The sequence below is a fragment of the Mugil cephalus genome, chromosome 11 (genome assembly GCF_022458985.1).
Source record: "Mugil cephalus isolate CIBA_MC_2020 chromosome 11, CIBA_Mcephalus_1.1, whole genome shotgun sequence".
In the NCBI taxonomy this organism is placed as follows: domain Eukaryota; kingdom Metazoa; phylum Chordata; class Actinopteri; order Mugiliformes; family Mugilidae; genus Mugil; species Mugil cephalus.
Window position 1 is genome coordinate 4,461,702 of NC_061780.1, and position 23,012 is coordinate 4,484,713.

At 39.6% G+C, this 23,012-nt stretch overlaps 3 protein-coding genes across 3 annotated transcripts in view; all 3 read left to right on the forward strand.

The window, feature by feature from the left end:
- myom3 (myomesin 3) overlaps nt 1-14,997 on the forward strand; it is a 51,271-nt gene extending 36,274 nt beyond the window's left edge. Inside the window, exons 19-37 of the mRNA XM_047598939.1 lie at nt 1,945-2,071; nt 3,384-3,565; nt 3,742-3,856; nt 5,081-5,237; nt 5,515-5,621; nt 5,898-5,942; nt 6,110-6,246; nt 8,421-8,565; nt 9,396-9,455; nt 10,137-10,204; nt 11,006-11,116; nt 11,395-11,482; nt 11,694-11,732; nt 11,958-12,063; nt 13,383-13,546; nt 13,637-13,673; nt 13,861-13,883; nt 13,991-14,046; nt 14,146-14,997. Coding sequence (XP_047454895.1) covers nt 1,945-2,071; nt 3,384-3,565; nt 3,742-3,856; nt 5,081-5,237; nt 5,515-5,621; nt 5,898-5,942; nt 6,110-6,246; nt 8,421-8,565; nt 9,396-9,455; nt 10,137-10,204; nt 11,006-11,116; nt 11,395-11,482; nt 11,694-11,732; nt 11,958-12,063; nt 13,383-13,546; nt 13,637-13,673; nt 13,861-13,883; nt 13,991-14,046; nt 14,146-14,418 — 2,040 coding nt within the window. The 3' untranslated portion in view covers nt 14,419-14,997. The remainder of the gene's footprint in view (nt 1-1,944; nt 2,072-3,383; nt 3,566-3,741; nt 3,857-5,080; nt 5,238-5,514; nt 5,622-5,897; nt 5,943-6,109; nt 6,247-8,420; nt 8,566-9,395; nt 9,456-10,136; nt 10,205-11,005; nt 11,117-11,394; nt 11,483-11,693; nt 11,733-11,957; nt 12,064-13,382; nt 13,547-13,636; nt 13,674-13,860; nt 13,884-13,990; nt 14,047-14,145) is intronic.
- Nucleotides 14,998-15,649: 652 nt separating this feature from the next.
- On the forward strand, nt 15,650-16,619 carry fabp10a (fatty acid binding protein 10a, liver basic). The gene is made up of 4 exons (XM_047598942.1): nt 15,650-15,821; nt 15,969-16,141; nt 16,310-16,399; nt 16,504-16,619. Exons 1-4 carry the CDS (start codon nt 15,755-15,757, stop codon nt 16,552-16,554), a joined length of 381 nt encoding a protein of 126 aa, XP_047454898.1. The 5' UTR covers nt 15,650-15,754; the 3' UTR covers nt 16,555-16,619.
- Nucleotides 16,620-17,645: 1,026 nt separating this feature from the next.
- srsf10a (serine and arginine rich splicing factor 10a) lies at nt 17,646-22,920 on the forward strand. Its single transcript, XM_047598940.1, has 6 exons — nt 17,646-17,848; nt 19,976-20,080; nt 20,894-20,997; nt 21,089-21,257; nt 22,003-22,053; nt 22,123-22,920. The coding sequence occupies exons 1-6, from the start codon at nt 17,784-17,786 to the stop codon at nt 22,394-22,396; spliced, it is 768 nt and encodes a 255-aa protein (XP_047454896.1). The 5' UTR covers nt 17,646-17,783; the 3' UTR covers nt 22,397-22,920.
- The last annotated feature ends 92 nt before the right edge of the window (nt 22,921-23,012 follow it).

A 23,012-nucleotide genomic window follows, 5' to 3' on the forward strand; every position in this document is an offset into this window, starting at 1 on the left:
TTCAGTGTTTTAAACTATCTCAGTTAGATTACAGGTGCTACGTAATTAAGACATTGAGCTAATACTTTATGTGTGAGTGGTTGTTTCTAGCTACAGGGAAAAAAAAAAGAAAAAAAAGATGAAGCCAATTAGAAGGAAAACGAGTGTGCCTTTGTATATCAAGATTAGTCCTCTGTTGTGGGGTCTTGAGGTTCAGGGATCCACGCTCTGGAAGGAGATGAGAACATGCAGTGCCCCCTTTAGGGCGAAAGAAGAAATTTCAGCAGTCTCTCAGTGTGAGCCCTTATTTAGTACAAGTTTCTGCTTTCATGGCTGTGGAATTAAGTCATCAGAATACATCCCTGATCCAACTTCATGAAAATGATAGGAGATATTAAACACTAATATATTTCTTCTCTTTAAATTGAAAGTTGTACACCGATTGTACTAAAAAAAAACACTGTACGGAAAAACACTTTACATTTAAGACTCTTGCATTTGAGTGTTATCTGCAACATGCAGTAGAAACTAAAAGTGTTTGTTCTGTAGAAAAATGCAGAAGACTTGGAAGTTACATTAACATATTATTAATACTGATGGATGAATGCATAATGGTCACTCTATAATTGTAGCTCATTGAGGATGAGCAGATTTTTACTAATTTTTTTCAACTATCTTTTTGTTTATTTTTAACATTTTAAAACGTTAATAAGAAATGAGAAAATGAAAGAGAAAAAAGTCCAAACAAACAATAAAAATACCTCAAATTAAATAGAATCCATGGGTCAAGGAAGAGCTATAGTGGCCCAACAAAGGTTTAAGGACAAGGGGGAAAGCCTAGAGACATTGCCAAAATTCCCACAAAACCTATTTATATCCTGCCAAGCCCAAAGAGTGTTATAAACTACGGATGTTTTTGTTATTTGATGTGGGATTTGTACTAGTTTTCATGTAATTAGAAGTTAAAAATAATCAATAATTCAGAATAACTTTTGCAACATCTAAACATCTCAAACATGGCAGCTCTGTTGTGTTTCAGTGTAATGTTCCTCATAACCTGGAATTTGCTCCTAAATATAGAAAAATAGCTGGAAGAGATAAATTAGAGCAACTGCAAAATGGTACTTCAGTACTGGCAGAATTGTTTTCTGAGAAGTTTTCCAGATGATTTTCAGTCATGTATTCATTCTTTCAACAACTGAACTCGCTGACGGCTCCGAGGAGGACGACATTTAAAGCAGCATTTTCGCCATCTAGTGGAGGAAACTTATTTGCGCTCATTTTTACAGACGACCTTCGCGTTTCTCAGGGTGCACTGTGTATCAAGCTGATGAAGAGATTGTCGCTCCACCTAAATGTGCCAGGGGAAAGACCTATACGCTACCAGTCAAAAGTCTGGACACACCTTCTCACTGAATTGAATGAGAAGGTGTGTCCAAACTTTTGACTGGTGGTGTAGATAATGAAGGGGGGTGGCAGGTGTGGGGAGGTGGTTTTTAGATAGCGATTGCAATTACAGTGAAATAAGCTCCCTCTGGTTGTGTCAATTAGTTGCCGGGAGAGGGAGCTGAAAGCAGCGGGGGCGGCAGCAGAAGTTCACAACTGCTCATGGAGGCGATAAGGGCCTTAAAGTCTAAGTGGCTGTGAATAGGAAGATCAATGAACAGATCAATAAAGCTGAATCCCCTCTCTTCCCAAAGCAAGAGCGTCTCGGGGGCTCAGAAGTTGCTTTGGCAGCAGCAGCAGAGTTAATACCTTGTAGCATGCTTAGTTGAGTGAGGAGAGGTGTAACTGTACAACTGTACTTGGTTTGGTATCATTCATGTATTTCTCAATGGCAACCAGAACTCCACTGAGGAATGAGACTGAAAGAAATCAGAATGAATGCAAATCATCAAAATTGAATAAACATGATAGAATATTTCAAATATGTTTATCTATTAATTATCTGATCTATTATTGCAGGTTTGCAACCTGACAAGTGGACATTTCTACCAGTTCCGTGTGTTTGCCGCCAACGTGGTCGGCGTCGGGAAGCCCTCCGAGCCCAGTGAAGCTTTCCTCTGTGAGAAGTGGACGATGCCGGAGCCAGGTGATAAGAAATTAACTTGACAGTGCAAAATCATTACTTTTAAATTACCACAGATGCATAAATCACAAATGAAAAAAACAGCTGCATGTTTTTTTTCCCCCCAACATTTTTCATTTAAATATTTCACTGTGACATCTTAAAGTCATATTTTAACAAGACATCAGACAAATGTAAAAGCAGTTTGCACACATGGACACATAATATTTAGTTTGCAGGGAGGGAGCGTCACTTATAATATCAGCCATTTCCAAGTTTTCCAGTTAGGTAACAGAGCTGGGAGTTTGAGCGTCCACCTATAACCTATTGACCCTGCACTTTCTACCATCTGTTTATTGACCCTGGCTTGCGAAGGGAGGTGAGGTGGTTACAAACACCATCCATTAACAGGAGGGCTGATTACACTTCCCTGCCATTTCGTGTTTATTTTAATTGCACCATTACAAGTGCACGCAGCTATCTCACAACAAAATAAATGGGCCGGGTATCAAGTACCAGAATAGAAAGTGTCCATTTGCATACTGTGCCGTTAAAGTGCAAAATGATAACAGAGGTCAGCAGTAAAGTGAATACTAGAGCAGCTGAAATAATATCTGAAATAACAGCCTCGAGTTAGAATCAGTGGAACTCATTATATCCTTTAATATGGCTTTGCATGGCTGATAGTGTCCATTAGCAATTCAGTGAATCCACCCAAGCAAAAGAAAAGAAACTAAGAAAAGTTTATGTTTGATATAATTGAAACTAAAAAGATGGAATAAAATGCATAATCTCCTCTCTTCTTTCTAATTGGGCCATGGTGTCTGGACAGTGAGAGTTTATAGGAAGATAATTAAACTGAAATGATAAACAGTAAGTTTGTGTGAGTCTTATCATATTAAAGGGTGATTCACACACAAAGTCGTATCTCAGCAGATGGAGCAGCCGTTCTGAACCCGCTCCCATCAGCTTCTTGTGCCATTAATATTGAATATGTAGAGAGAGACTCTCTCAAATGTGCCACTTTAAAAGCTCAGCTCGTTAATCTTGGCAAATGGACTTCCCTCTGTGCCATTAATAATGTAGAAGTAACCAAAAATCATTAAGTAAATTAACTACCACTTGGCAGTGTGAAGTCAGCCGGGGCACACTGAGCAAATTCACTGTACCTGTTTTCATTCTGCTTTTAGTTCTGGTTTGTTTTGTTCTGAGTTCGCATTGTTTACTTTGGACATGTTTTTCTTACAGTTTGTTTCCATGGAACTTTTTCTTCTCTGCACAAAAACGCTGTACGTGATGCCACTGTGTGTCCCTGACCTCTGCTCCTCTCCCTCAGGTTGCCCCTACGACCTGGAGGTCAGGGAGGTTAGAAACACCTCGCTGGTGCTCTTATGGGCACCTCCACTGTATGAAGGACGAAGCCCCGTCACTGGCTATTTCCTGGAAGTCAGCCAGGGTGAAGAACCAGAGAACTGGACTGCTATGAATGACAAACCGATCTCCGATTCTCATTACAAGGTGAGAGACGTGTTCAGGATTTGTTCATTACCTGATTTATGCATCTTGTGTTATTTAAGTATGAGCACGTTATTAAAACTCATTTTTGTTGTGTGTCTGTGGGTTGGATTGTTTAAATAATCATAATGAAAAAAATCTGACTAGTAAGTGTTTGATGCACTTGTTATGACATCCAGGTGTCAGGTCTTCAGGAGGGTCAGACCTACCGTTTCCGTGTTTCAGCGGTCAATGAGGCCGGGGTGGGTTGTGCCTCTCTGCCGTCTGAGCCTGTCACAGCGCTGACCCAACCAGGTCAGCCATCCCTGCAAATACACAAGAAACTCCAAGGCTTGTTGCTGTGGCTCAACCTCAGATATAGTATAGTATACAGCATATAAAAATAGGAACAAGACACATCCATTCATTATTTCCCTGCACAGATTCATCTGCTTAATATGAAGTTATAGTGAAGAGACGGTTAGCTTAGCTCAGAACAGAGGCTGGAAACAGTTAGCCTCAGCTTCAGCTGGGCTTCATACTAGGGATGTGCAGAAGTATTGATATATTGATCTAAGTATTGATACCAAGTCCACTTTCACAAGAGATATTAATACTTTTATGAAACTGAATCTGGAATCAGTTCTAGAAAAGTAAAAAGCGTGAGAGTGGGAGCTCAGGAAAATGAAACAGACCTCTGTGATGGAAGCCCTTCAGAGAGGGAGGCAATATATATAGGTATATAGTGAAAATATACATCACAGTGCATACAATACATCACACATACAGGTATATACAAGTTGATCATGTCAACATGATGTGGTTTCTTAACAAAAACATATAAATGGGAAATGATAGAGAATGTAGAATGAGATCTCTGTTGTCAAAGTTCAAGTTCTGTCAAGTTCTAACCTGGAGACCACTCTGCCTGGTCCAAAGAGAGTTAAATCAAAGTCTGAGTGACTGTCCTTAGGTTCATTTTTGCTTGAGAGAGATTTATTTTAAATGCAACATACTCACTTTTTAATTTGACTTGTTGATTTGCACAAATTAAAGAGAAGCTTTAAGCTTGTTTAATTCTGACTCAAATACATTTTTCATAATTACATTCACAAATGTTCATCGTAAAAATCATCATTTTCATACACGCAAGTAGAAATATCGATATCAGTATCAGGATATGTATTAGCCTTGGTATTACTTGCTATCGGATCAAAAGGAAAAATAGTGATATCGTACATCCCTACTTCATACGTGAGTGATATCAGTCTCTTCATCTAACAATCTGAAAGAAAGATAGGAATATTGAAATTAACATCATACAGAATAATAACATATATATATATATATATCTTCTGGTTTGGTGAAGCTAAAATACATTAATTAGAACTGAAAATAAGAAAATATTCAACATGAATACACAGTGGGGGATGTTAAATACAAAGTACTACTATAATAGAATAATGTGCTGAGTTACAGCAGCACTACAGTGAAACCCACGAGCCTTTCTTATCAGCTTATTGGCTCTTTCATTCTCAGGCACCAAACGAATTGAGATTGGTGTGGATGATGACGGCTTCGTGTTTTTGGGCTACGAGGCCGATGAGATGAACGAGGAGAGCAAGTTCCTGTGGAGCAAAAATTACACGGAGCCCCTTGAGGCGGAGAGAACGAGAGAGGAAACCAAGAAGAACAAGTATGTTGTTGTTGTGCAGCATCTGTGTGAAAGCTCGTTTAAGTTGTGTACCAGTTGTTGTTAAACTGAACTGTTTACCCTGCGTGCACAGTCACAGCAAATATAGAAATGTTTCAAACTAACCAGAATTGTGAATGATCAAAACACATTTTTAGGGAGTAAAGCATGAAAAATGACTTTTTCTTACAGCACAATGAATGGATTAGGGCTGAATGCAGCACAAGACAGTCAAGTAGCTCTGTGCATTAATGTGTCTGTTTTTCAATTTGTCCGTCAGGTCGCACCTCATCTTCACAGACCCCTCTGAGCAGGATCTGGGCCTCTACACGGTGGAGATGAGCGACAACCCCCAGTTGTCATCCAGCTACGATTTCACTGCTGAAGGTGAACTGGTTCCAGAAACACGTGAAACTAAAACAACAGGAACATACAGAGCTTTGTGTTAAGATTTTCTCTCAAGTCATTATACCCATAACAGCCTCTTCCACAAGGTCACACGTCTGACTGAGCATATGTTCTCAATCAACCCCCCCCCCCCCCGCTTAAAAATCACGCCACTGTTCCGCTCATTGGTACTTCAACAATATAACAAAATGTCACTCCTAATCAAAGTTAAATTAACCTTCGGCTTCTGTTTCCTTTTTTTTTTTCCCTTTTCAGACCTTGAGCGGCTCAAAGAACTCAGCTGGCAAGTCAGAAATCCCTGTACGTATCGCTGAGGTCGTAATTCATGACAAAGATTACACATTAAATGTAGTCAGTGTAATCACTGGTATTAATTAGGATGTGTTTATTTGGATGTAAATTGGGCCTGAACAGCAGCATCAGCATGTCCACACAGATTATGTAATCAGCTCATTTACCTTTGGCAGTGATAGCGCTGAAGTCGGGCTGGCAGGTGGAGGTTTCTGAGAAAGGCAGCGTGCGTCTTTGGCTTCAGACTGAGAGTCTGAGTAACGCCGCTGAGCTCCGGCTCATCTTCAACGACCGGGAAATTTCCAGCACTCAGGTAACGACAGCTGCTCAGGTTGTTTTGCTGTTCAGAAAGTTAAGGGTTAGATGATACTACTACCTCCGGGGCTCACCTTCAGATGGGGAGATGTTTTGGTTCAGCAGTGGGACACATCTTGAGCTGCTGGCTTCAAGGTTGCTCTATAGGATCAAATTCAGTTTATATCACCTATACCAGGTAGATGTGTTGGGCCTCATCAGGAAATTAGTGCCTGAAAATAAAACACTGTCTTGGGAGTTACGGCCTCAGGGTCGTCATGATTCATTCAACAGTGATTTGTCCCAGGACTTTAGAGGACATTTAATAGATTCTCACCACTTCAGAGGCCTGAAGTGGAAAAGAAGTTAAGTAATATAATATATTTATGCATTTTCACATTTCCGACTATTTTCATACATCCTTTAAATCATCCTGACATCTCCCGTGGGTCAGGTGAAGGTTGCAAACAACTGCTACAGTGTTTTCTAGCAGGTCTAAATACGGTGTTACGTTTAAACGCAGCACTACATAATTACATTACACGTGTTTAGTCATGAGTTAAAGCTACAGAGATCTATCAGACCACTAGAGACCAGAGACCAGACTTTCCCTTTCACACTATAAGACGGAAACAAATCTGATTCCTAACTGTTTATAATATGTAAAATTACTTACATTTAATTTATACATTTTAATTTCTTAAAATTTAGATGTAATTGTCCTTCTTTCATGCTTAACGTGTAGGAATCTTACAAATGTTATTAACTCTACTAGGGTTTTAAAGATAATGTCTAGATTTATGAATGTGTTGTGTATGTTATGTTGTGTTGTGTTTGTGTTAGCTTAGCTTAACATAGCTTCATTTATATTTGCAGGCCTCAGTTTAATTTATATTACCTTGTGTTATCTTATCTCATCTTCGCTTAACTTATTTTATCTCTGCAGGCCTTAGCTTTGCTTAGCTTAGCTTAGCCTGTCTTAGCAGATGTTAGCTTGTTTTGTCTAACCTTTTCTTACCTCAGTTACCCTGAATCCAAAAACATCAGTCAGTGTTTTAATAATTAGGCAGGAAATGAAATCTACCAGCAAAGATGAAGAGCAGGTTTTCGAGGCAGCACGAAGGTCCTGAAGCTGACTTCATTTTACAAAGTTTGGAAGACAGAAAGATTCAAAAGACATGTTGTTCTTAGTGTGATGGCAAAAAGAAAAAAAAAGTAAGAAACATTCAGGGCATTTCTTCAAGCAAACATTATTCAAGGTAGTAAATCAACCGCATGTTGTTACATCTAATATCAGCTCTCTGTTACTGGGTGAAAGTTATTTCCTAAGATTAATATGTAGTTCACATATTTCCAATGACAATGAAAAGCAATTTCAGAAACACTTACCCTGTCCCTATTACTGACAAAATAATGTAATGCTATAGCAGCAAGGAATATGGTAAATGGAAGCACAGGGATTTCTGCAGTCATTTTAAAGTGCAATTTGAACTCACATGACCTGAAATAAAAAAATGAATGTGAACAGACTTGCAGAGAAATGACACCCAACTCAAAATAACCCGGGCTGCTGTACAGGTTATTGAACCACGAACCGACGTGTTCGCAGAGAGAAAAACAAATACAGTATATTTATTGTGGTGTCACAACTGACGGCTGTGTTTTGCACGTCTGTGTTTGCTCTGGTTTGTATGAGGCGTGCGTCTGCTTTATATTCAGCAGATTTTCATTTTTTGCATTTCCATTTATTCCATTATTTTCCAATATCAGAGTTCCATCTGAACAGTACTGATTACATATTATTTCTAAATGATCACAGCTGAGGTTTGCGAATTCAAAAGCCATTTAGCTGATTAGGGCCCTTAGGCTTGCCATACATCACAAATCACATCCAGCACTGAGGCCTATCAACATGCGAGGCACACACTTATCTTGATGAACGTCAAAGCCATAAAGAAGTGCTCAGAGGCTGTGTTTGTGTTTGTTTGTGTTTGCATGTGTCAGAAAAAGAAGTATTTCATCAACAGCATGCACGCGTTGTTTCAGATATTTTGCATGCTGATTTATAATGTGTTCTCCCTGTATGAGGAGGCATCTATAACGCAGACAGTAAAGAGTGGATCTGCCAGTCATTTAGGATCATCTGTCTGCACACTAATGTACGTGTGGCAATGTTTGTTTGCTCCTCTGCAGCATCGTAAGATCAACTTCGACAAGGCCAAAGGTCTGGTGGAGATACTGTTCGACCGGCTCTCTCAGGAGGACGAGGGCTCGTACACGGCGCAGCTGAAGGACGGCCGCGCCAAGAACCAGCTCACTTTGGTCTTTGTCGGTCAAAGTAAGTGACCCCTAGCGTTACAAACCAGGAGAGACAGTTGCTAATATAGAGGAACAATGTGGAACTCAACAAATAAGGGAATCAAATATGTAAAGATGCTTCAAAAATAAATGACAAACACACAAACACATTGTCTACTGTTTGCAATGATTATAAAATGTAACAACAATAGTGTATCATCTATGGAGAAATCAAGGTTTATCTCAAACAAAGGCAGACTGGATTTGTTTGAGTTTTCTTGAAGATGTTTCATCCAAGTGGCTTCTTTGGTTCTAACTGACTAGCGGCTACTAATCCCCACTAATCACTTTCAACTGAAGAAGACTCTTGGATGAGTGCTGAAACATTTTCTAGAAACCTCCCAGAAGTCCAGTGACACATTTCAGGTTAGGATGCACCATCACCCTATAGCCCTGTAGCCCTGTAGCTCAGGTGTAAATATGGTGTAGCAGAAGCTTTTTACAGTAGCAGCATTTCTGCGTGTCAAAAATCTATTGCCCCATTCTTTCTGCAGCTTGTTTTACCTTTTCTATCTCCAATCCATGTCTTTTATATAAAAATTCTCCATTTGATTTTATGTTTGAAAAAACTGTCACTTTTTATTTGCAGCCAGACTCAAAATATTTGTGAGTGTGAGTAGTGTGTCTGTCTTGCAGGCTAGCTGCAAAATGGTTGTAAATATAACTATTATTCTATTTTGACGAATGAACAGCGCTACGTTTGCCATTTAAATGCAACTTCGGCAACCCACACTCAAGTTACGTGAGATATTTTGCTGCTTGATGTTATTTCATTTGCACCCTGTCTGATATAATATGTGTGTCCGTTAGAGTTTCGTGAGACGCTGGCCCTGGCTGAGGCGAAACGTTACGACCTGCTGAGAAAGTCGGGTGAGAAATCTTCAAACATTAAAAACGTACAGTAAAAGCAAGTGAAGCCTGGATTTAGCATTAGTCTAGGCTGTAGAGTGTTAACTCATTATCGAAACCTTACCTGTGTTGCAAGAATGCTTTATACTGTATAGTGATCAAGTGACACTTCATTGCTTTATCTAAAATCACAAAGTCAAAGGTTTTGCATCCTATGGCTGAAATGGGTTCAGATATTATTTAATGAACAGATGCTAGGCCTCATTCAGATAGCTTCAAATTGAAGAGTCACACAAAGAAAGAAAGAATCAATGAAAGAAAGAAAGAAAGAAAGCTTCCTGTGCTACTGAACTCTGTTTTAATAACCCGAGCTCTGAGATAAAGAGAGGCTCGTGTGTAGAGGTCAATGTCCTACTGACTGCCTCACACCAGGTTCACTATTCAAAGTCCATATTAGACTCAACAGCCACAGAATGCATGAAGAATACTACAATACAGCAAGATACCATACAAACCAGTGGGATAATGTTTACTATCTGCTACCTGCTGATTTAAAGAAACCGTCAGTACTGTTTATGAGATGATTTCCCTAAATATGTCCATTACTATGCATTGTTTATTCTGTATAAATAACTGTCTGATGGTCACTGGGGTTTATTGTGGCTCAGTAAAAACAGATAATTGTTTGTTCTCTTTTCCAAGGACCCTACTTCCAGGAATTCTTGTCATGGAGTGTAAATGAGGATTGTGAATTAATCATAAAGTGCCAGGTACTTTCCCCCCCACTTAATTTTAGAGAGAAGTATTGTATTTTTATTGCAACTATACAACTGTATTGTCTTAACATATAAAGATATATATTAATTTTATGTAAAAATTCTTCATTTCCTTGTTGGATTGTTGACTTGAGAGGAGATGCTGTGTGAAGTTTTTGTTTTATGAACTATCAGTTGATGAATTGAGACAATATTGAGCAAATTAATCAATAAAAATAAATTGCCTCCCTATAACAAGTAGTTCAAATGAGCCCCACTTGGCGAGCACACACATAAATGCATCAGAAACAACAACTGAACTGTCTAGAATATTACATTTTACATTTCCTCATTGCAGCAACACTAGTAAAGTGACGCCATATTAGGAGCCCAGAAAATGTGACTGTTATTAACTATCTAATTAATTTTAGTGAATAACTGAAACAAAGCTAAAACTGGAGTTTGCAGTATTACCCGCTAGCATGACACAGTCAGTCAGAGAGAACTAAAGAAGCGACTTGGATATGTAATGAATCTTCTTAAAGCCAAATAAGTCCTGTTGCCTTTGTTTTATTTTTACTTTAGATATACCATGACATGGAGAATTCCGGGTCTTTGGACATGTACTAGCATAAGTTTGATTGTTCTTAGACAGACCACAGCACAAAATATGTTAAGATTTCAACATAAAATCCCTAATAAAATTTCAAACACGTAAATGTCTCCTTCACACAACTGAAGAGCTGATAAAATCCCCTTTTTAAAATGGGCTCAGTTGGTACTTTTTTTTAGTACTTTTTATCTCTCCTCACACAGGTGACAAATACAAACAAGGACACGTCTCTCAAGTGGGTGAAGGATGGTATGGAGTTGACACAGGTTGTGTATGATCAGTCATCGGGGGTCAGCACACTCACCATCCCACAGGTGGGTCAATTACTCTGCCTTGTTGTGTTTTCACATTAGAGCTGGAGCCAGTGTGAATCAGCATTCATGAACTAAAGCAGGTGGAGAGTGGCACAGAGTGCATTAACAGCTTGTTAATGCTTGTGTGATGGAGATTCTTCCCTTTGCAATGGGTTTTACGGTTAACGTGGAGACGCCTGGAAATAAAAGATCGATGTGTTTCATCCATAGATATCACATGAGAATAAAAAATAAAAAGTCATCAGTATGTTCAGTGTTAATAGACGATTTTCTGTCAGGTCACAAAGAAAGAGGTTGGTTCGTACAGAGCTGTGGTGTCGGACAAGAGAGGAGAGGACGTCAGCACTCTGGAGTTACTGGATGATGGTGAGACGACACCTCCTATCATCAAACAATAGCACCCATTTGCTGCTGTGTGCATTTCACTGGCTACAGATTTTCCATAATGCAACCGAGGCGTCCGAGGTGTTCTATTTTGGGCATCCTAGTCTCGGCCCCGGTATTAATCGACTTCCAAAGACAATATGAAACACCTTCTGAGCACGTAATTGTGTTTTTTTATTTTTATTATTTACAGAGTATAACAAGCTTCTGCACCAGCTGAGCAAACAGTGTGGTGAGTTACACACACTCAGTAGAACAACCTTTGTGAAATGTGCCAATGACTCTCTTTTTGCATCAGGTGGGGGTGTGCTGGTTTGAAGATAATACTGTACACATGGGAGCTGTCGATCAGTTGTTTTGTTGTTGAATATTAGCCTGTTGAGCCCCACAGATAAGAAACAGTGCTGCTGAGGAGTAATGCTGAGGACATACTCAAACCTTTCTGGCCTTTCTGCAGCACTGTCAGCCAGCCCACTGAACATTCAGAGCACTGCCGAAGGTTTCAAGCTCTACTGCTCACTCAAATACTACATAAGCTTCTTGAAGACCAGCTGGCACTACAAGTGAGTCCACATGCAGAGCACCTCACTGACCTAACATCCTGTATATAGCGCCTGCTCTGAGGAATTTCATTCATATGTAAGAGAACAAGCCAGAAAGAGTAGAAACATTTTTTTTCTGCTCTCTGTGCCTAAAGTAGTCACATTGTTCAAACCTCAGAGGTGTGACACTGCTCCAGCAGGTAAGACTGGACACACCCAGAGCTGCAGCTAAGACACACAGACACATCATAGTCTATAAATAAAGTCCACACATGTGCTCACACAAACACAGTATATTGATGGACACTAACGCACTAACTTAATTATATTATAATATCATTATATTATAATATAATATTTTCCTAATTTAAACAAGTGCTTTTCTATGTGTCTATTGGTGGAACAAAGGGCTCTGGCTTCCAAATAATCAATTAGTACTAATAATTAACTAATTAATACTAGATAATAACAAATTGTTCTGGTTATGTGTAATAGTTTCAGTATTATTGCGATATTAGTACTTCCTCCACCACTGTGTATGAATCACATCACATTTCTCTTCTGCATCTTGTTCTGCCTCCTAAACTCTCATTGAAGTTGAACAGCTTAGTGAACTATCCTGTATGATTTATAAGCGGCTGAGTAAAATACTACATTTTTACTGTACCTACTGCAGGTAGGATTGTTGGAACCCAGAGGAAATCTTAATGTTACCACATACTGATGTACTACATGTACTCATACAATAATCAACATGACATCATCTAAAATGGTTACAGATGCAGTTAGTCTGTCTCAGAATGACTGAGATAAATAAGCAGTGACACAGTGTTGTATGTCAGCTATGTCTTTTGTGAGTTTCATGACTTAATTGTTTTAAATCATAAAAGGGAAATATTGTTGTGTACTAAACGTTATTGAAATACAGAGGGTAACTTGTGTCTGAAGTTAGGCTGACAGCACCACCTGCTGGAAATTTAAGAGAGGGCACGGTAAAGGAGGGCTAAAAATAACTTATGTTTCATAATCCCGCATAAGATGAGTGTATTATGATACCAGTCTGAACTACCAGACTTCTTGTGCAGCCTGACTAATCAATGATCACTTTCTTTACATTAAGAAATATACTGTATCCTTGCTGTTGTTAGGGATCATTAAATAGTTTAGTTCTGGTGCCCTGTGGACCAGCTGAGAAAGACCAGTGCACAGATGACAATGACAACAACACACATGCCTTTTTTATTCATGTTCTTGTTGAGGATGCCGCACCTACAGGGTCTGCGTAAGCTAAACCGTACAGCAGTATTAGAAACAGTGTATCTGTGCTCCTTCCCCTGTAGTGAGAAGAGGATCGACCAGGAAGCCCGTAGCAAGCCTGGCAGCACCATGCAGAGAGTCTGGATTGAAATCTTGAACCCAACAGAGAGCGATAAAGGCAAATACACCTTGGAGATGTTTGATGGCCATGAGACACACAAACGGACTCTTGAGCTGTCTGCACAAGGTGCGTGGATGTTTTTGCTCAAAAGTTCTAAACACAATCTCAGATTTTCCGTCTTTCATTGCTATCCTTGTTATATCTTTTAACACACAGCCTTAGCTGAGGCCTTGCTGGAGCACCAGAGATTGAAGTAAGTGCTGCGCCACATGAACCAGATGAGGCATCTAGCATGCCTTGCTGTGTCACTAACAGACAATACTGAGGAATTAGAGATAACAGGCTCTTGAAAACTATTCACTAAACATCTCAGCACAGATCATACTTGCCTGATAGTGTGCAATGTCATAATGGTTTGCCCCTTTGTTTTCATCCTTCAGGCAGCTGGCCATAGCTGAAAAAAGTGAGTCTTTGGTTCTTTGTTGTGTGAAAAGTGTCTGTCCGTAGCAAACATTAAAAGATTCTGTAGTGGATGTCAACAGAGAGTTATAGTTGCTTTTATTGTTTCAGATCGGGCCAAAGTGTCAAAGGGTCTTCCTGATGTGGTTGCCATCATGGAGGGCAAGGTATCGGCTCTGGTTATTTACCTGACACAGATCCTCTCTACTGCCTGTTTTATTTTACGTTTTTTTAATTTCATATTTAAATCCACCTCCTTTCCTCAGTCTCTGTGTTTGACCTGCTTCATCGATGGCGAACCAGCCCCAGAGGTCTTCTGGCTTCATAATGACAGGGAGATCCTTAATCAGGATCATTTTACCATCACTAAGGAGCGCAAATGTAGCACCATCACTGTCAATATTGTCAGGATGGAAGATTCTGGAAAGTACAGCATCTTCGTACGCAACCAGTATGGTTCTGAAACAGTTGATGTGACTGTGAGCGTTTATAAACCTGGGGAGAAGCCTCCAGCTAACGCAGTGGAGATGGGACTGTAGCCAGAATTGTGTTTAAGATTTTAGTCTGTACATGTTTCTTTATCAAAGGGAGACTCTGTAACTTCTGAAAAGGAAACAAATTCTGAATGAATGCTCAGTTCAGTACATAATAGTCTGCTACAGCTACTTTGTTTGGTCTGATGTGCCCATTAGCTTGTAGTAGCTCATCCTATCTAATTAGATTACCAATGTTAGCTACTACGGGAGCTAACATTAGTTATCATAAGCGGCTAGGTGTTAGCTCACTGTAGCTTACATTAACTGATATCAGTTGATATCAGTAACCTGGTAACCAGTGTTACTCGAACCAGCAGGTGTGAGCTATAATGTTAGCATTAGCTAGAAACAAATGAACAAAATTAAGGTCTGATATCACTTTTTAAGTGATACTAATGGGCCCGGGATGGCTGACTCTTATCTGTTTGTGCTGTAGTTGCATTACTTTTGTTAATTCAAATGTGGTAACACAGTCTTTTTTTAACCACTACACGCCCTTCGGCTACTCACCCGAGTTTCTGTTGAAACATACAGTGTGTGTCATTTCTTTGTGTGTGTAGTAAATAAAAGATTTTCAAGCAATTTCCTCTGGTACTTGTCTCTTATGAGCATTGTCCAATACACTTTCTGGTCACATACAAAAAAACAAAAAAAACATGGAGAGTGAGATGCTTTGGGTTTGGTTTTGTAATATGTGATTATAGTATGTCTTTCACTTTAAAAGCAAACAGTTCGTAGTGTCATTAACCCCTCTGCTGGGTCTTATTTAGTCAAGCAAAGTCACATTTGGAAGTTCACCTAAGGAAAATGCTGCCGACCTGCAGAAGTTCCTTTAAGGTCTCTTCTCAAATTGAGTCTGTTCGGAAAACACATGCATAGACTATTTAAGCTTAATGTGTTCTTTTGGTCCTGCACCCCAAAACTCACCTGAGCCCAGTAAGCCTCAGAGCAAAAACTAAATCAATTATTCTTTGTGTTCTTCATAGCAACCATGGAAAATATTGCATGTAAACTTCTGCATGATTTGCTTATAGACAAAAATGGACGCAAATTTTGTATCAGTTAAGCACTAGAACAAAACTGCAAAAAATTTGAATTGAAATCCATCTTTGTTCGAGGTTTCATCACACAGGAGTAAATGACCTCCAGGTTGTTCAAACAGCAGTGATTAATTCAGAGGAGTTTGTTACTCATTAGACATAGTTCTGGGTCCCCTTTGGCTTTGAGTATAAGAAGGTGTGAGTGCATGTTCTCGTCCTCCACATTGTGCTGAGCCTCACACAGCTGTCACAGCCTCCAGCCGCCCTTAGTGAAGGAGAACTCAGACTCCCTGGAAAACATGGACTTCAGTGGAACATGGCAGGTTTACGCTCAGGAGAACTACGAGGAGTTCCTCAGGGCCATGGGTGAGAAAAGGATTTTTCATGTAATGGAAAGAATATGGTAACTGACAAGGACTTGGTTAACCTCACAGCAAGGCATAACTTTGTCCTTATTTATAAGTTGTAGTGTGTATAAATTAATAAAAAAAATACATGTTTTGTGGACAACAGAGCTCCCTGAAGATGTCATCAAGATGGCCAAGGACATCAAGCCAGTTACTGAAATCAAGCAGAATGGCAAAGACTTTGTCATCACCTCCAAGACCCCTGGAAAGTCTGTGACCAACTCTTTTACCATCGGCAAGGAGGCTGAAATCACAACCATGGATGGCAAGAAGCTCAAGGTTACTAACTCTCATTTCTGTTATTTTCCATGACTCGTTTTATTTATAGTTGAAAACTATTCTGCACTGAGAAAGTGTAGTTATTGATAATAATATAGTGTCTTTACAAAGTATGCATTCATAATCTGTAAAGCACATGTGTGATATATTTCTGTTCATTCATCACAGTGCATTGTCAATATGGAGGGCGGTAAAATGGTTTGCAAAACTGGCAAGTTCTGCCACATCCAGGAGCTCAAAGGAGGAGAGATGGTTGAGGTGAGCTACCAGAATACAAGAGTATTGCACAAGTTAACAGAACTGAACACCAAACTTAAAAAAAGCTTAAATCGTGTACTTTTATCTCACTTATCCCTTTTCAGACCTTGACCATGGGCTCAACAACTCTCACCAGAAAGAGCAAAAAGATGTGAAACCATGAATGAAGAAACTAACACCTATTTAAATGACATTAAAATGAAATAAAAGGGAAGCTTGATAAGCGTGGTTTGTGTTGTCTTCCTGTGCAAGTTATTATGAACCAGGCAAACGGTGAAACAAACCTGCAAAGAAGCAAATGCGCATCGTTTTCCAGTTTTCTGTGACTTGTGTTATGAGTCAAAGTGATGAAAGTGTGCATGAGCATTTGCATTGGTCATGTTGTGGGGACATAAAGGTGTTACTACAGTCAGGAACAAATTATTATTATAAACCAACAATTATGAATCATAAAACGTAATTGATTTCATGTTAGAGTGATGTTAGTTTAACATTAACGTAAGGGAAGGAACAGGACATTAGTGGAGCTGATCACCACCCAGGGCCTGGAGGTGGGTGCGGTGGATTTCTACAAGTAACTGGGACTGGGGTCTACCTGAACAACAGGCTGGACTGAAGGGACAACAATGATACTGTGGACCAGAAGGGCTTGAACAGACTCTATATTCTGAGGAAGCTCAGGTCTTTCAATGTGTGCAGTGAGTTACTAGAATCATTCTACCAGTGTGTTGTAGGGAGTGTCCTGCACTTTGCTGTGGTTTGTTAGGGGAGTAGTACCAGCTAAAGAGACATCAGTAGGATCAACAAACTGATCCAAAAGGCTGGACATTGGACGTGATTAGTAAGGAGTTGGAGATATTTGTCTCAGTGAGGAACAGGAGGACATTGGATTAACTGCTCTCCATCATGGACAATCCATCCAATCCGCTACACCAAACATTGGTGGAGGGGCAGAGGAGCTCATTCTTCAACAGACTGATTCAGCTCCTTTCCCATACTGAATGCTACAGAACTTACTCTTACCATACACAACGCATGTTATTCTCCTTACTCTGTCCAGCTGTATTAACAGACCAAGTACTTTTCCTTCTGGATCATTTAAGTCTAAGTCTATAGTTGAATTAATATAAGTCAACGTAATGTCCCCATAAGTCCCCGAAAACAAAACTGACTGAATGCGTCAGAGCGCGTTTATGCATAAACAGAATGCGCGCGTCCTGAGTCTGTCTGGAGTGCGCCTGCGTGGCTGTGTGAGCATGCGCAGTGCAGTGAAGACTCGAACCACGTCGCTGTACTTAGCCGCAGTACAGCCCCGAGGTTTGGAGAGGATAGCTTCTGCTTGCAATTCACCGCCACCAAATTGTAGCAGCGGGCCGCTTGTAAAATGGCGAGATACCTGAGGCCTCCGAATACGTCTCTTTTCGTTCGAAACATCGCCGACGAGTCCAGGTACGTTGTCGTTTTAACCCCGTGTGGTGAGGCTAGCATAATGCTAGCTGGTTAGCAAACATATCGCCAAAATAGCCAACTGACGTCAGCGGTACGAGTGTCTTCAGTCGGAGTGTGTTGTTATATTTTAACCCAATGTTGCTCCTGATAACACTTCACATTCCTCACGAAACGTGTTTCCCGTGGAAGGTTTGTAAATAAATGTCAATAAGGAGGCCGAAAGTGTGGGCTGAAGTTCAAAAAGTCGTCTTATTTTACACACTTAATTGTTGATTTGTTTGAGATGCGTTACGTATTGAACTGTATTTAGTTTTGCCGATTTTACTTTGGCTACTAGAACCTGTCATCTCTCCGTCCTAAACTCTTAACAAAGAGTGCAATTATAACGGCACAATATGTAGCAACTTTTAAACATGTTTGCATGTTTTAATTTTTAAAATTCTATCGAAGGTATATATAATTATCAACCTACAAATGATAACATTTCAACCATTCATATTCATAATAATCAACATATAATCTTATTAAAATCCATACACATTGCACACGTTTTTTTTTATACATCTGTGCAGATATGTTTTGGGTTAATGTGTCAGGGTTTTGAGATTGGTGTGAATTAAATTTAATTTGTCACTTGAAACATTAACCACAGTCCATTTAACTCCATTAACTTATCCCCAACATATATATTGTTAATTGTTGGAAATTTGAGAGATTTCCTCAGTATGTGTGGTGTCCAATAAGCGATACCACCAACCAGATGAGAATTAGCGCTTTGACAGTTTCAACATTAACCTTTATGGTTTAATTTGTGAAAATCTGAAGCACCAAGGCTGTGACACACCAAGCCAACGGTTGGTTGCTTTCTGGTGTCTGGCCGTTGGTGAGAGAAATGATAAGTAGAGAAATGATCACATGAAGAAAGTGATGAAGTTCAAATGTTACACCCTGAAAAGGAGCTATATTTAGAAAGATGCAAGAACATCATATTTAGAGTTGCATAAATTATTTAAATTAATAAAACATACTGTAATGTATCATCAGCTATACACATTTTACTACCTTCACAAGTACAATAAAAATGCAAATGATAAAAGATAAACTAAATATTATATCAAATATTATCAAATCATTGGCTGTGTGTCTGTCTTCTACATCTCGTTTTATCTCAGTAATTAGCATATAAATGCACCATTTTCTTAGTAACAACACACACAAGCACATAAGTTGAGTGCATGTATGCCTTATTAGCAACCTTACACGCTTGTTTTGCGTTTGAACTTAAGACTGACAAAAGTGCTCACCGTTTATAGAACAGTTTAAACTATTTAGTAAATATATATCAAATCTAAAGAATATAAAACGGGATATGTCCCTAAAGATGCACAGGCACGAGGCTTCCCCTTAAAGTCAGTTTTATGAAGAATGAGGCCCCGTGGCCGAGGGCTCCCCCCTCTGGCTTCAGCCGGCATCACTAATCAATCACAGCCGGCTCAGTACGTAGATTTTCTTTCCTTTTTTCTTTTTTTAGTTGTACTTAAATGTTTTTAACCAAGTTGATCTTCATTTAAAAGTTTTGCCTTTCCACTTGAATTTACAAATGTTGCACAACTTTTTGATCAGTTTAATAAATGAATTGTGAATTTTTGAATCAGTCTGTCACACAAACAGCATTTTTATCTAATCTAAGCCTTCAAATACATAAATATTTTCACAACAACATGATTCAGGAAAGGCTCTGAGCTCTGTATTAGCTCTTCTTCTTCGTGTCACTGCCTTTGTTGCCAGTCGTTCCGTTCGGTGTCTCTACCTTTACAGTGATAAGCTACTCACTTGTGATTATTTTCAGGAAACTAACAGACTTTAACTTTCTCCTACTTCTATACACAGATAACACACACCCTTTAAGTTTGTTATGGCTGCAATGAATGTGTGAAGTTGACAGTGACTGGCTGTGTTGTCTCTTATACAATTCTTTGAAGTGGGCGCACAATAATACCTGTCTGCTAATTGGTATTGTCATAGACTGTGCTGGCATCAGCTCCTGTGTAAACCCTACACACTGGGCTTCAGCCACATTCATATGGCAGCCAGCAAAATAAATGTGCTCCTTTCATGACACTTTAGGCCAGAGGATTTGCGGCGTGAGTTTGGTCGTTATGGGCCTATTGTAGATGTCTACATTCCACTTGACTTCTATACACGACGGCCGAGAGGATTTGCTTACATTCAATATCCTTTATACTTAAATTGGAAATTGTGTTTTCACATAAAGATTGTAAAGTATCAATCTTACTTGCAGTTGGTTCAGTTTCACCTAAAATGTTTTAATTTATTGGTGTAACATTTATGTTGTGTTGTGTTTATTATGTTCTTTGACATCTCTGGCATTATTTCTATTTCTAACCAATATTTCCTCTGTTGTTGCCTTAGAATGGTAAAGATACAGTTCTGGAGACCCTGCACCAAAGAAAGTTGAAAGGCTGTTGTAGAGTAGATTGAAGCTAAAGCACCCAGGTGACAAGCGATAGTGGAATTTGGAAAATAAAGAGAGCGAAAGCATGAAGATACAAAGAGGACAAAAAAGAGAGCACCCAGACTTCCATTTGTCTACCAAAGGGAGGAAAAGCAAAGTGTTTATTGGGCAAAGACAAGCAGGAAACCTCAAGTTCTTCTGCCAAGACAATAAAGATCAAGCTGAAGGTCAAAGATCAAGCATGTTAAAGGTAACAAGCCAAACTGTTTGTATCCTACTGAATCTGATCACCATCAATATTTGTCTTGTCTTCACAATCTGGAATCACCAGTGGGCCTATTCAGTTTTATGTTTCATAATTGCAGTTGGTTCTATGAATAACAAATCAGTCAAATATTATTTTTTAATAATCGTAACTGAATGAACTAATCCAGTAGCTGTGTGTGTTCTCTTTTGGAGCTGTTGACCTGTGTTGTAGTTTTTTTTTTTATTTTTGTTGTTGCGCATGTGTGCTGCTGTATGTGCCAGATTTCCAAATTCCAAAATTAAAAGCCTTAACAGCCCAGCATGTTTGAAGACGTCCGCGATGCAGAAGACGCTCTCCACAACTTGGACCGCAAATGGGTTTGTGGACGACAGATCGAGATCCAGTTTGCCCAGGGAGACCGCAAGAGTACGAACAGTTGCTATGGTTATTTAAGCATGACTACCGTATTTTCTTTTAAATGCACCTAATGTTTTGATGTTTCAATTTGTTTATTAAGCCCCTAACCAGATGAAGACCAAAGAGCGCCACTCCCCTCGCAGCTTCTCCCGCTACGATGATGATCGGGATGGCCGCCGGAGACGCTCACGGAGCCGCAGTTACGATCGCCGCAGATCCCGGAGCCCCTCATTCGAACGCCGTCCTCGGAGATCTGAGAGCCCTAGAGAGTGAGTGGTTGTAAAACATTTGAATTCAGTCATCGATTTATCAGTATTCAGTCGATAAATCGATGCAGTGTTCTAAAATATGTGTAGTGTATATTGTGTTGTAAAAATAACTTTAATGTGGAATAATTTCCACTCCTATCACTAGTATTATTTTTAAGAAATTTAGATTTTCCTTATTGCCCAGTACACAGAAAAGAAACAATGTAAACAAATCTCAGAAAAGATATAATGAAAACAAATCTAAGTAGATAAAATTAAAAAAAAATAAATAATAATAATTATTCTACAATTACTTACGTGTGGTTTATATATCTGTGGGGCTAGACAGTGAAACCTTTTTTACTCCATTTCTACTTGAACCTCGTCAGTCTGGTTCGTTGTGTAACAACAGCAGCCAAACACTAGTCGCCACTGTGTCTTTTTGTTTCTACTTCCTGCTTCACTTTCTACAGTGGCAGCTGAAGCTTTCCACAAGTCACACAAATGTATCGCAGCTGGAAATACTAAAGCCAAAACACACTACTACCAAGTGGACCAATCACAGCTCTTCTGGTTAGCATCACTGTGATGCGTAGTTACACTTCTGTGGGTTGGGTCTGGGCTGTCGCCATAGCTACGGCATCAAATTGACACGGAAGCATAAACCGCCTGTTATTGTGTTAAGAATGAACAGTGAGTTTTATACGGATTAAATACAACTCATGGTCCTGCTACACTACATGTAAACTGGGTGTTTCCTCTACAGCTCTCGGCCCTATAGTCGGCACAGACGGAGCAGAAGCCGTGAAAATGACAAGTAGGTACATTACAAAACACCAGTAATTGTAATGTACACTCTGAGCATTAATTATGTACTTTACTTCAGGTACAAAGGTCCTGCCCGTGACCACCACAGGACACACCATGAACCAGGCGCACATAGTCGCTCTGTTTCCCACTCCCCCTCACCATCCAGAGCAAGGCCCAAAGGTAAAAAAAGCCAGTCCAGGTCTCACAGCCCCACTGAAGACTTCCACCCGACCTCTAGCTCCCAGAAACAGTCTGTCGGGAGATCTCCATCCCGCTCCTACTCTAGATCCATGTCTCGCTCACGCTCTCGCTCCAGATCTTGGGCCGGACGCAAGTCTGGGGGCCACTGACTGACCGACGCTCCTAAACCACCTGTGTTTACGTTTAACATTCAGCTATGATAACTTGAGTGTTTTGCTCTCTGCTTGCATTTGTTCATGTAGTTCTGGAGGAATGTGTTGCTTAAGGAACAGAAGCAGGAGCCACGGATTACGATTGAGTGTTTAGTTTTTTGTACGTGTGTAATGTGGGGTCCTGAGGGTGGGGGAAAAATGTAGCTTTGGCTTTGCCAATGACAACTTTTGTACATGAGCTAGCAATATTTACAATCAAATTGTTCAGGTTACTTGTTTCGATTTAGTTTTACTGTGCATTATGTAACCATGAGTAAAATTTACCAGTATTTACTAACTGGCCTTATACGCCAGTAAGTGAATGTAGTAGTTGGTACCTAATGTGGTGTCCAGTATTTTATGTACAATATGTTCCCTTGTACTTTGCTCAGTGAGCACCTAATGTCTGGGTGTGCCGATCAAATCCTTGAACAGTTTTACCAGGTATTTTACCACGTCAATAAAGTAGTACATTCTTGCCACGTACTTTTTTTTTGTTTTAAATGAGCATCCAAGTTGTGTTGTGACTAGGATCTAGGATAAGATAAATAAGCATTGAGTCGTAACACAGAAG

Coding starts and splice junctions, on each gene's coding strand:
- srsf10a (XM_047598940.1), top strand. CDS start 17,784: ATGGCGAGATACCTGAGGCCTCCGAATACGTCTCTTTTCGTTCGAAAC. Junction 17,849..19,975: donor AACATCGCCGACGAGTCCAG/GTACGTTGTCGT, acceptor ATGACACTTTAG/GCCAGAGGATTTGCGGCGTG. Junction 21,258..22,002: donor AGATCTGAGAGCCCTAGAGA/GTGAGTGGTTGT, acceptor TTTCCTCTACAG/CTCTCGGCCCTATAGTCGGC.
- fabp10a (XM_047598942.1), top strand. CDS start 15,755: ATGGACTTCAGTGGAACATGGCAGGTTTACGCTCAGGAGAACTACGAG. Junction 15,822..15,968: donor GGAGTTCCTCAGGGCCATGG/GTGAGAAAAGGA, acceptor TGTGGACAACAG/AGCTCCCTGAAGATGTCATC. Junction 16,142..16,309: donor TGGATGGCAAGAAGCTCAAG/GTTACTAACTCT, acceptor CATTCATCACAG/TGCATTGTCAATATGGAGGG.